The 13,354-nt window shown below is 35.9% G+C and overlaps 1 protein-coding gene across 31 annotated transcripts in view; it reads left to right on the forward strand.

Moving 5' to 3' along the window:
* The window catches only part of LOC310892792 (uncharacterized protein), a 332,085-nt gene that overhangs the window by 99,415 nt on the left and 219,316 nt on the right, over nucleotides 1-13,354 (forward strand). For 12 of the 31 annotated variants that reach the window (XR_014578414.1, XR_014578415.1, XR_014578431.1 and 9 more), the window contains 2 exons: nucleotides 11,717-11,774; nucleotides 12,416-13,149. The exons of 2 other annotated variants lie outside the window; for them this stretch is intronic. Coding sequence is in view for 3 of the 29 variants with exons in the window: in XM_083821021.1 (XP_083677147.1) it covers nucleotides 11,717-11,739 (23 nt within the window). In the remaining 26 variants the exon portion in view is untranslated. Of the gene's footprint in view, nucleotides 1-64; nucleotides 121-1,800; nucleotides 5,245-7,648; nucleotides 8,966-9,030; nucleotides 10,275-10,363; nucleotides 10,489-11,716; nucleotides 11,775-12,415; nucleotides 13,150-13,354 lie in introns of those variants that run through there. 17 more of the 31 variants (XR_014578429.1, XR_014578440.1, XR_014578418.1 and 14 more) reach the window with 8 other exon arrangements.

Consider the following 13,354-nt stretch of genomic DNA (forward strand, 5'->3'; position numbering starts at 1 on the left):
AGAGGAATTACATATATTCATGGCAAGTATGACTCTAACCCATGGTTTATAATGTTCTTTTCAGTAACACTTGAAGACATCTTGTATGATTGGAGTCTTGCATTTGCACGCCCTGTGGTGGTATGCATAATTGACTAATGATGTCTGTAATTTGCTTGTGTGATTAATTCATTTGAAGCTATAAATATTCTATATTAAATTATGCAGAAAGCTAGCAAGTTTTTTTACTGATTTATTGAAATCAAAAGTAATTCCTGTTTCTCTTTTTCACTAAACAAACCAAGAATTAAAAGAAATCAAATGTTATTTTCATGGGAAAAAATACAGAAACTGAAAATAATATAGGGATGCAGATTTCCTGCAGAATGAAGAATAGAAAAAGAAGGATATTTGCTTCTAACTGATGTTTAAAAGCCTACTCTGTTAATATATTTACTAAATCATCCTATTAACATGGGTTGAAATCTGTTGTGAAATCAACAACATCTTGTGTCGTTTTTGGGGAGAGGTTTCATGAGTTCTATATGAAACAAGATATACTTTGTATTTTCTTTTGCTTTTACATGAAATTAAATATTTTCTTTCTCAGAATGAAAAATCTGAAAAACATCGATGAAACGATCAGGAATTTGATTAAGCCTTTTTTTTTTTTCATTGTTTATTTAGTGGACTGACATTTTATTTTTGTTTGGTTTGAACTTGAGCTTACCAAAGCAGCTTTACTATGTAGAGGCTAGAGTTTAGCTGGATGACTTTATTTTACATATGCTTAGCGATTATAGGACATCTTAATGTGTGATCTAGCAACCAACCATTAAGTCACCTGAGATTTATATTAAACCATGAATATTCCAGACAAATTTAGCTAAACAAAAATGGTTTATACATATCTGTGTTCATTAAACAAATCAACAGTTGAGAAGAAAATTCTGTAGTGACAGATTTGAAGAGATGCAGAAATTAATGAACTAACATCAGGAAGAAAAAGGTGACCTGATTAAACCTTAAGGAATATTTCCCCATCCTCCCTCTCTGTGCATCATTGCTTGTGTACCAGGCACACAGTATATCATCCTTGATGTGAACTGAGAGAGGGCTGTTGTCCTGACTTTCCTTTAGGAAATTTGAGGTTATCTTGCTTCTTCAGCCCAAAGGGAGCAATTCGTTAGTAATGCTGATGAGGACTATCATTTCCATGTGCAGGTACATGCAAACCATAGTCAGGACTAACGAGAGTTGCTCTCATGTTCTTTAGTTCCTCCTAAGTAACTCTTTGAAGAACTCCATGGTAATGTAGGAGTGTTTTCAATAGGAATAAGATTTTACATTTAGTCATGTGGCCTTAGCTTTTATTAGGTAAAATCATATTTTAGTTTTTGGCATCAGTTGGTTAGAATCTCCTGAAGGACAAAGGGATGCAAAAGCAGTACTACAGTTGAGATCATAGATGTTCAGAGGTACTGCACATGTATGTGTGACAAGAAAATGTCACCTTGTCCATGACCTTGGAAGCACCACAGTGACTGACTCATAAAGGTACAGGTGCTGAATACCAACAGGCTGTACAGCTGGAGGACCAAGGACTTCATTTCAGGCTGGCAACAAAATAGGGAATAAGAAATATGATATTTCAGATGTCTGAAATGCAAAGAAGCTGAGAGCAACAATATAGATAAGAGTTCATTTTTCTAGCTGCTTGTAGCTTCCAGGTTTCAAAGAAACCAAAAAGTAGAATGTGTTTTTTGTATCAGGAAAAAAAAAACTGCCCTAATTCCTAATGTTTTTCTAATCCTGTATTAGGTTATTTCTACAAGCAGAATTCACTTTGGCAGTAGGAGACAGTCTTTGCAGTACTTGAAGCAGTTTGGGAGCGGAGAAGGAAGAAGCTTCGAGAATTTCTAAAGAGCTATGTTCATGGGAATCGGCTATATAGTAGCTGGGTATTGAAGGATACTTCAGCTGTGAAAGGTTTCTGCCTGTATGCTTAAGATACTATATTTGAATTTGCAAGTTATAGGAGTAATTAATCTTTAAAAATACAAACAGAATAAAAGATACTTCGAATTATTTCAAAGTTCATGATTTTTGCCATAAAGCTTTCAGCTTAAGCCCATGTCCTACCTAAATGTGCTAAATGAAGAGCACTATTAGGAGCTGCAACAACAGTATGACATTAGAAAAATTACAGCACTAATTGGCACTGCTTTTACAGACCTTAATATTGCTACTTTAAGTTCTCATTGTTCTCTTAACAGTTACATTACAAATCTTCTGATGAATAGCTTTTTGTACAGGATTGTCAGATTCTGCTTTGACAATTCATTTAATTTAATGGGTGTGTAATTCAGATAGGTTAACTCTAGAATGAAAGGGTCATTCTGAGAGTGTCTGCAACAGAAAACAACACAGTAATTCCTTGCATCTTTTACAGTGAATCAGAAGATTTTTCATATCTATGGATGCTTAACAGGGAAAAAAAATTGCCAACGGTAGGATCCATGTCATACACGTTACCTGTTAAATATAGCAATAACTTATTTAGAGGTAGTCTAAAAAAAGGTATTAGAAGTATGTATTCTTAGAGGGAGTATATTTCCAAAAATTCGCAAATCCTAATTTAAATCACAGTTTAATTGATCAGGTATTTGATTAGCTAGTGTATAATTCATGTCGTATTCTTATTGTTGTATAACCCCATGAATGATAATGAAACTAAATCAGTAAATTAATCTGTTTTGCATTGAATGACAAGACTGTAGAGTGCATTTCTGTCATAAACTGAAGCAAGAAAAATATTCTGAATGTTAAATCAGCCTACTATGGAAAATCTAATTGTTGTTTGTTTTTTTTTTTTTTTAATGTCAGAGTAGTAATTTGTAAACTAACTGTAGTAACCTCACTTTCCCTCCTAAAGAAAAAAAAAAAGCATTTAGCAGATGATTAAATCTTATGTGGATAGGATACTGCAATGTATTAGAAAATGATTGGGAAGATGTTGGTTCTGCCATCAGAAAGATGAGGACAAGATGCTCGGTCAGCCCCTAAAGCTCTCCAATGCCCCCTCTTCAACTGTCTGTGCACTTTGGTTGTTTTTCTTGTTGCAACCCTCTAACCACCCGCGAAGGCCAGCTCCTCACGTTGCTGTCTGTAACTTTTGTCAGCTTCTCACATTATGAGCTGTCACCTCCTTGAATTTTCTCATGCCACATCCAGCAATTTCTCACACCCTGTTAGCCTGGCCCCAGGGCAAGGTCTCAATAGCAGCCCAGTCATCTGCCTGCAGCCCTAACACAGTGTCTTAGCCAGCATGTCACTACCTGCAGCATAACTTGCTTGCTTTGATAGCATCATGAAGGATCAACCTGTTAATTTCTCCAGCGTTCACTTCAGTTTCAGTAATGCCTAGTAGGTGAGAGTATAATTAACTTCTGGCTGTAAAAGGTATAGGTATGTGCTAGAGCATGGTGGAAACTGTTTAAGAGGGACCATAGTATTTATTTATTCTGCATGGTGAAAGCCCTGTGTGTACAACAAGGCCATTCTGCAGCTGAAGCCAGCGTGCTCTGCAGCAGCAGGACCTGGACGTAGCAGCTGTTTTCTGCCTTTCTTCTTTCTGGGGTGCAGTTCAGACTCCAGCTTTGGCTGCTCCTCAGCCTGACATCGTGAGGTAGAGCTCACTGAAGGGGGAGGGCAGCAAGTATCCAGAGGGTAAGTTCTACATAGGCAAGAAGACGGAAAACTCCCAAATGTCTGTCATCCAGCTTACAGACTTATTCAGGAGAAATGTCAACCTCTAAAACAGTGGAATCTGATTGGGGATGTAGGCAGCTCACTGTTTTTAATTCAGCTCAATGCTAGGAGATGCAGTGCTAAATGTCTGCTAGAAATTTTCAGAGCTGTCTCTGTGACTCTGGGAATTAAATAACAAAACCTAGAAGGTGAAATTCTTGAGAGAAATTGTATGTGGGAAGTGAATGCCATAGTAAACCCTGCTCTAGCGCAAGAGTGCAGTGGACCCAACCATAATGACAGGGGGCCATCTCAGAGTAATAACATGTAATGATGCAGTGGTGTTTCTTAATATATCCCTAACGCAATTGTGTTCCTGACTGGGATGCTCTTCCTATTTGCTATTTATTATAGTATTACATGTCGCTTTATTTAGAAGTGTCTCTCTAGTCCCATTTTGCAGTGTTGAGCATTTGTTCTGCTTCTAAAGTGTATTCCAAAGGAAAAATGGAAGTATAGCAAATAAAAAATTGAGAGACTCTCTGAAAATTTTGAGCTTAAATATATGGAATAGTGAAATAATTATTAATTTCAGAATAAAAATGGAGAAGTTCATTACAAGGTAACCATAAGATCAGGCTAATGTATTCTGTATCTCATAAACAGTGAACTAAGTGGTAGTCTGAAGTTTCTGGTGTCTCTTCAGTGTGTGTGCATAGGGATAGATAATAGATTGTTATGATAAAGATTTGGGGAACGTTTGACTTGGAATTTATATTTTAGCTGATGGTCTGCGGTTTTTACGCTGTCTTTGGGAGATCTTTTTATGAAGCCTGAAAAAGAACATTGTTTCTGAGAAGTCCTATCAGTTCAGAGTTCAATCTGATTACACAATCAGATAATCACTAAAACTTCTTTTATGTCATTGAGAACAGGTGTTGGTAATAGAGCTACTTCAGAGGTACCAAAGATTCAGTGAATTCATTATGCTTTAGCTAATTTTCTCATTTCAGAAGGGAATACTTGCAGGTTGTTCTATTTTTTAAATGTTATTCCATTATGTGGTGATGGACTTTATGTGTATATAATTGAAACTTTAAGTGTATGCCAGAGTTATATCAGCTGGAAACATTCCTAATGAAAATTAACAGGAAAATGTGCAAGAACCAAAGGGTCAATGTGCAGACAATGTATGGGAAGGTTTCCTAAAAATAAAAATGCTATTTCATTCTTGAAAGTGTAGAGAGCTTTCTTCTTCAAGAGTCTGAGGAATTTATGGTATTCAATTTTTGCTACTGCCTTTTTATGCATTTGCGTTTAGATGATTTTTATTAAATAGTTTAAAAAAATCATACCAGCACAATTTCTGTAGGTAGTTTTCCTGTTCAATTGTTATTTAAAACAAAGAAGACAAAAGTAGTTTGAGCAATTTCAGTTGTTTTTTTTATTTTTAAGAAAATAAATAAATAAACAAAAAAAAAAAACAGAAACCCGAGGGATCTAATTTCTTAATGCTGCCTGTGTTGCTGTTAAAAACATGTCCTACACAATGACAGCTACAACATTTTCGTGAAACAACAATACTGAAACCTAAATGTGAATGTTCTAAGGATTTCTCTGCACAGGCGCTGATGTAAAGGAAACAAGGACCTACTTCATGCTGGTCACTTGTGCTTTGTCTTTGTTAAAGCCTTTGTAACAATGAACTGTGTAATTTGAGTTCAGAAAGGTAAGTGAATTCTTGCTTCTCCTATGGAATCCATGCCAATTCTGTTTGTTCAGAGGTAAAATAAAAAAAAAATGTTTTACAACTATGTTAATGCCATTTTATTTTGTTGATATGGCACAGTGCAGCACTATATATATATATATATCTCTAATATAAATACCCTTAGTTTCTCAAGAATATAATTTGGGTATTAAGTGGTGCATACTGGGAAGGGGGTGTTGATGCAATTTACAATTGCATCTCTTACAAAAAAAAAAAAAGTATGGATTTAAAAATAAAAATACAAGGAAATGCAGGAGGGGAAGCATTTTATTTATTCTGGAATAGGTGCCAACAGATCTAAGGACAAGGACAACAGGTAGAAGTTCAAGAAAATAACCTTAATGGTCTAATTCTTTCAAGGTATGATATAATACAATCAGAATTAAGAATAATCTGAATTAAATTTGTCAAAGCATGGAAATACGGAAAAAAGATCTACAAGTGAACTTGGTTTAACTTTGCCCTTTACTAGTGATGTCAGTAATCTCACAGCTTGGTTTCTCTGATCTTAGATTAGACTGAATTAATTTTAAAAAAATACAACACACTTTTTAAAAGATGTCCATCATGATCTTTTTACTATATGTATTTTCCTACCGAAATAGCCTATAGGCATTGCAGAAATGCAAATAATTAATAACTAGTATTACTAAAATATGAGGCATAAAAAAGTCTGTCATACAGTTAATTTTGTGCAAACTATAATTACAAGATTTTAACACTGATTATAATTACTTGAGCATATGGCAAGAAATAGATAATAAAACTGTTTTTAATTGTGGTATAATGAGTTTCTGGATGGTCTATACCATTTCCATGAGGATGCTAAAAATTTATATAGTGAGAATGAGAGAAGGAAAAATTATATAAAAATTCTGTAGCTTGGAAATATTTGTATCATTAAAATAAAATACAATTTGAGAATATTTCATCATTTAAAAAAATATCTTCAGGCCATCTTTAGTGCTGCATTCTTCAAACAAAAGGGAAGGAAGTTCTTGTATAGATTGGGTATGTTTAGACACTTGTGGGTGGTTTTGTTTCCCTTAATATTTTTGCAAGAAAAAATCTGTGAGATAGAAGTGAATCCACTACTTTAAATATCTATACGAATATGTAGAGACTTTCCTCTTGTGTTTGTCTTTTTTGATGAATTCTGGCAGTAGTAAAACCTCACCTGAACCCTTCATATTTGACTCTTGCTACAGCTTTTATACAGTTCCTTTGTTGTCTGAGCCCATAATTATCCCAGCGAGCATTCTCCAAAGCCTTGTTACAGTCTTCTGTACTCTACAAAGTCCTATCTGCTGCCATAAGGCATTGTTAGCGAAGGGCTGTGATCATATGGGCTTGCAGTTGTTCTTCAGAAATGTGCAACATGCAGGACGGAAATAGATCTTGTGTCTTAGCGTATCTTTGTACTTTTTTATTTATTTATTTATTTATTTTTCCTTTTGGAAGAAATGAAGCAGCTTTTTCAGTTTTAGCCTAAGGGGCATAAGGATGGATATACAGTGGTGTATGTATACTCCCAAACTGAAACTTACTGGTGGCGCTCATCTGAACGCTGGGGATATAAATCATCTTTATTTTATCTCCTCTGTATGATGTATACCACCAAGCCTGTTGTAGCCTATTCAGTTCCTTGCCGTGAACCTGTGTTGGCTTCTGTACCCAGCCAGCATCCTGATACGTGGTAGCTGAAATCCTAGTCAATGGAATATTTTTCATTACAGAGTTAGAAAACCATTCTCTACTCAGCCTGGAATGCTCAAACAAATAGTTTTTCATTAAAATTACATTTTGCACTTTCCTCCCTACCTACGATGAAAATAGTATTAATGAGAAAAAACATTTACTTCAAGACACATTATTATATGAGATTCTACTGAATTATTCCATCATGTAGTTTCTTCATCCTTTCTTTCTTACAGGTGGAAAGAGTGTTTTTTTCTTTTTTTCTCTGTCTACTGACTTGAGTGGGAATAATATTTCTTTCTTTAAAAAAAATAAAATCTGTATTTTTAAAACAAGTAAATTACTTTTTCTTTTAGTGTATGTCTATAACCAGCTCTTAAAGTTTCAAAATGGTTTGTCAACATATCACTGCCATGCTTGTCACAACCTCTCTGAAGCTGTTAGAATGAGTCAGAGAGCGATTTTTCTGCCAGAGGAGCCTGGCAGTGACTACAAGCCTAGTGATACTTCTGCTGTGCAGAAAATTATTATTGATGGTGGTAAGGATAAGCCTGATGAGGGAAAAGATGTTGGGCTGAGCAGTGAAAGGGGGAGGTGAACGGTTTGATTTTTATCACTGAGCTGATGCTAGTCATGTCCAGCAAAAAAAGAATACCTCTTTATAGGACACCTAGTACTAAAATTGACAGTCTTAATCCTATCCCTGTTTTTTTCTTGCCATTTTCAACTATTTTTCTGAACAACCTATTAATTCTATTAGAGTGTGTTGATCAGATGGTATCAAAAGACAAACTTGAAACTTGTTGCATATGGATGGGAAGTTTCCCAAAGACCATGAATGATTATCTTAATATAATGGAACAGTAAATACGTAAGATAAAAACTTCTAATGTTTTTTCATAGCCATGTAGTCTACTGGTGGTTTTCTTTTCTACTGAATGTAGTATATTGTTCTTTTCTTTTAATTCCCTTTTGTTACAAAGAGCTCTTTTCTTCTCTAAGGTTATCTGTTCTGTGACCAGCTTCTCAAGTGCTAGCTTCATATTGATCTCTGTTTTCAGCAAAGTAGGCTCTAAAATTTCTGTAGATCAAATATTATACACATGGATGTATGGGTATGTCTATTAGGAAATCAAAGCCAACAGTCTTTGTGAGGCTCAAGAGTATTGCTTCAAAGTATGTACTTGAAAGTAGCCATTGCTGTTGGTATGCTCTTAAATGTTGGTAATAAATTCACTCTGTGGATCTTGGTTCCTGAAATTATTGCCAGGTGCTGTAGAACCTTTCACTGTTTTGGTGAGACATTAGTGTGTTTCATTCCTGTGTAATATAAGAAGTCTACATTGTGCTGCATATAAAAGCACCAGGCTGACCCATTGTTTTCACCCCCCTGAGAGGGTGGCAAGGGGGTGGAGAGTAGGAGGTGCTAAAAGGATTAAAAGAAAAAAAAAATGTAAAAATTGATCTGTACTTCTTTGTTACGATGTAGATACTAAGGCTATGTCTGCATTAGCAAACTAAATTGGGTTAAAGTGTAGTATGAGCATTGGCATGTGACTTGTTCATTTTGCTGAACTGTTGTTAAATTGTTGCGATGATGCATGGTCTGAGTTTTGGTTCAGGCCTACTTTTATTTCTCCAGAGACTGCCTGAGAATCTTTTTGGTTGTTAGCATGGTCTGGGGCTGTTCCTGGGGTCAGTGTGGCTGCTGCTATAGTGTCTGAACAGCGTGAGGAGGAGAGGGTCCAGGAGCTTAGCTCAGTGGATGTGAGTAGTGCTGCATGGGGCTGAAGAGCCTCTATACAAAACATGGACACAACCCAAACATATTTAGTTTTGATCCTGTGGCTAGGTGTTGCCGTTTGGGATGCTGTGGCGTAACCCCGAGTGTTGGTAGACTGAAGTTGTGGAAGAAGTCAGAAGCAGATCGCTTTTTTTAAAAATAATTTTCCATGTAGAGTAATAATCCTTTTGGTATTGGAGGTAGAGGAATGTGTGATGTGTTTGGGCATGTAATGAACGTGACACACATGAATTCATTTGTAACATCTCTCTATAGGGAGACTTGTATTGAGGGCAATGTCCACAAAAGTCTGTGGGGAGATGATCTTGATCTTATTTTTTTGTATCTGTTTTTTCTCCACACCTAACAAAACTTCAACTAGTACTGAAAGCGAGGGGCATTTACAGTAAAAGGAACTTGGTGGAGGGGGGGAGAAGATGCACTAAGCAACCAAAAACCTCTTTAACCAACTACTTGCACTTACCTACACAATATCTGAATATCTCTTGAGCTGTGTCATGAGCATCAGATTAGGAAGTCATGGCCTGCTGTAAGATTAACTGCTCTTGTACAGCCCCTCACAACAGGTGTTTGCAATACCCCAGTTCCAACAGGTTATTAAACTCCAAGTCAACCCTAAAAGTGCTGCCTGAAATTAGTCAGGCTAAATTTGTTAAATCTAGAATTGTCAAAGCAGCTGAAGTTTTTGCACCTGAACATTCTTCCTTTTATTTTATTTTATTTTATTTTATTTTATTTTATTTTATTTTATTTTATTTTATTTTATTTTATTTTATTTTATTTTATTTTATTTTATTTTATTTATTTTATTTTATTTTATTTTATTTATTTAAGAAAAAAAAGAAAACCCTACAACCAAACAAAAAAGCAAAACCAAAAGCATAGCTGAGGAACAGCAATTCTCGTCATTATGTCACGTTGTCTGTGCTATGGGTTCCTCCCATCCCATTTCACCTGCAAACTCTCTGTGCTAATTCACACCTTGACCCATCACCCCACAAATGGCAGAAGCAAAAACAAATGCTGACTTTTAATGCAACCTGTGCTCCTTTCACTCTGTCCTATATTCTGACCTAGAGTAAACCATTTCAGTTCACCAAACCGCCAGAAATCTAACCTCAGCTAATGTTTTTGTTAGCTGTTTGGCTTAGCAAATTGAAAGAGCTCATCACAGAAGCTGACAAGTGCCAGGAAGTGATAGAAAGGCGGGACTGCAGCAGCGGCTGTTAGCCTGCCTTCAGCTGCCAAGGAAGCACAGCCTGGAAAGAGACAGTAATGTGTTCCTCTCCCTGTCTATTAGCAAATCAGGGTCTTCTTGCTGTGTTATAGATTTTTTTTAAGTTAGTTGACACATTTTTCAGTCCCATCTCTGATGTATGAAGACTGGAAAAATCTCCCCCTGAAAAAAAAAAGGCATAAAAACGAGAATTTCAGTGACCTGGTTCCTGATCTTGCAGAGTATTTGGCAGTGTTTCAAACTCGCTAGGTAAGAACAATGCATATTTAGCTGATATATAGGTATATATGTACTTATTAGGCTGTGGTTTCTTGAAAGCATGGTTTGTGGATGAGAGACTGAGATCTTTTAAATAAGGTTCTGCTTCTCTCTCAGGCAGTAAGTGACATAAGGTACGTGAATGATGTGAAACAAATAAAGTGCTACTCAGGATTGCATCCATTGGAGATAATAGATAAATCTTTGCTCTAAGCCCCATGACATTATTTCGATTCAATAGTAAACATATTTTCAATTTTAAAATGAACTTCAGGGGAATCTCTAGCAGATGCAGTCTCTTCGCTACTTGAGGGATCCAAACAACTAATACAAAGCCTTATGAAAAGCTGTTTTACAAAACTGGTTCTTCCCAGAAGAGAAGGGGGAACGTTTGTTAAGATACGAGAAACAAATATTTATGAAAAGCTTATTTTATTCCCTTTTGGTTAGTCCTTGTCTTCATTACATTTGTGAATTGTTAAGGGGCCATCTAGTTCAGTGCCTTGGCTGTTGCTCTTCTGTTGATACCTTTTTAGGGGTACAACAGTCCCTCTAGGTGAGTTATTGAAAAACACGCTTCTGATGTTTTTTAATACATTTGTTGATTAACAGTCTCTGATCAAGCGTATACTACAGTGTTTCTTTAATATTACATATAAATCTGACAAGATATTTGGTAAGCAAGTGTTCATGGAAGTTTATTTTTGGAAGAAAATAAACTCTGTTTCATGTAGAAGTTTACCTTGCTTGAGATTTTGCAAAATCTGCATAGCAAAAGTGACAGCTCTGTAATTTAGGTAGTACGCAATTTTCACCATTGGTACTGTTTTCATTAAAACCTTACAAGGACATTTTAATTCTATTTATAGAGATGTTTCTTTTTATAAAGTGCAAAAAGTCATGATATAGTCTAGTAGAGTATAACAGACGAAACATTTTTGCTGATAACAGAAATGACACTCAGATGTGATTAGCTTTGATTTCATCAGGGTTATGAGTAAGGAAATACTCTGGTATGTGTTAATGTATACCAGGAAGTCGTTAGTATTAAAATTCCTGTATCGTGTGTTCTTGTCAGTATGGCCTGTTACAAAATCAAATATTTATTTGAGGAATGTTCATGGGGGAAAGAAAATAATATTCATTCTGTTTCATGAAAATGGACTGCACGTAGAAGACATCTTAAAGCTGATCTTCCTTTGTCCTTGCAAATTTTCAGTGGAAAGCTGGTCTATGGGATGAAGGCCTGGGGACAGCTGCACCAGATACCCTGAGAGGTATGGCTCAGTGTCCCAACCCTGCCAGTGGAACAGGCCGTGCGCCCTGCACCTCTCCTGCTGCAGGGCAAATTACTGTCTTTGAAGTTGTTTGTGGAAGGAAGTTGGACATGACTCAAGGTTTTGTACCAGTGTAGGCAAGGTGTGCAATGTGCTCACTGCCACTGAGTTACTCTTTGGGGACTTCAACATCTTGCAGAAGGGTGGGAGGAGAGAAAGAAAGGGGAGGGGGGAGAAGACATCTGATGGTGATAATGTCTTTCGTTAGCACAGCTAAATTTGCAAGGTGTCATTGTTCAGCACCCTCATTGCCAAATATACCATGCTTTTCATCACTCTGCTGCGACATAGCAGATTTCTTTGTACGAACAAAAGGCTCTGCAGATGCAGTCAAACAGCAAATGTGGTCTTAGGAGGGATATTTATACTCATAATTTTGTACTTCTAATAGAAAGGAATAGCCTTGTTGCTGCCCGGTGAAATGTTATCTACAGTGTACTTCTTGGTTTTAAGAAATCAATTCTAACTTGAAGAGTACTTTGTTTATTTTTCTATAGTTTGCACATTACAAGGGGGGAAAAAAGTAAATTGTGCAGAAGATGAAAACTGATTTTGACGGCTTTTGCATTGTCTTGTTTCAGGAAGAACAATCGCTTCTCATTTAAATGCTTGATGGCTGAGGGAGCTGGGAGAAATATCTTAGAAGATGGTATTCTAGGGAAATTCTAAAATGAAGTTTTAAATTGGAAAATCAATATTTATAAGGGTCCTTAGAAAAATGCATCATAATCTATGCAGTCTGATATTATATTATGGGCCCTACTTACACGTAAATTGAAGTTAACTAAATTGAGATCTTTTTGTTGGTTGAAAGGGTTGTTGCATTTCAGTCTTCCTGTGTATAATGGTTCATCAGGTAGCCACTTGAGACTTGACAGACTGAGGCAGAAAGCTTCAAGAAGCATGCAGGAGCATGCTTGCTTCTCCACTGGAGTGTTGTTCCAGTCTCAGTGAAAGAAAAATCAGTTATCTGTTATGCATAAGGTAACTCTCTGCTGACTCATCCCTTGGGCAGCTTTGTGCAAGATACCTTCCTGTTAAAAAGCCAGTAATGAAAAAAATTATTTTTAAATTTGAGGAATTGTAAGGATTTGGTTAGGGAGAAAGCAAATTCAATTGCAAATTTAGAGAAATTAAAATTGCAAGTTTGGTACCAATTTAGACTTTAGAAATTATCTAAGTAAATAAAAATATTATTCCTGATGTTTCTAAATACTTTAGCTTGATTGTAACCTTTCTATTTTGTGCTTTCTCTGCATATTAAATTGTGCTTTCAAAAGAAGTCTTACAAAATAAAGAATCCTTTTAAAAAACATACAGTTGGTGGTTGCTTTGTCTTCAGGAACTCAAACTATTTTGTTTTCTAGGATAGATATTTTGACTTGTAAATTCATTCTTAATTCTGTGTAGATTCAAAATTTAAAATGGAATCAGCTGAAGGTAATATATTCTGTTTTCATGTCTGCTACTTAACATGTTTATGTGCAAATCTAATGTGAAATAACTCTTTAGGCAACTGT

The sequence above is a fragment of the Anser anser genome, assembly GCF_964211835.1.
Source record: "Anser anser genome assembly, chromosome: 1".
NCBI classification, from domain to species: Eukaryota; Metazoa; Chordata; class Aves; order Anseriformes; family Anatidae; genus Anser; species Anser anser.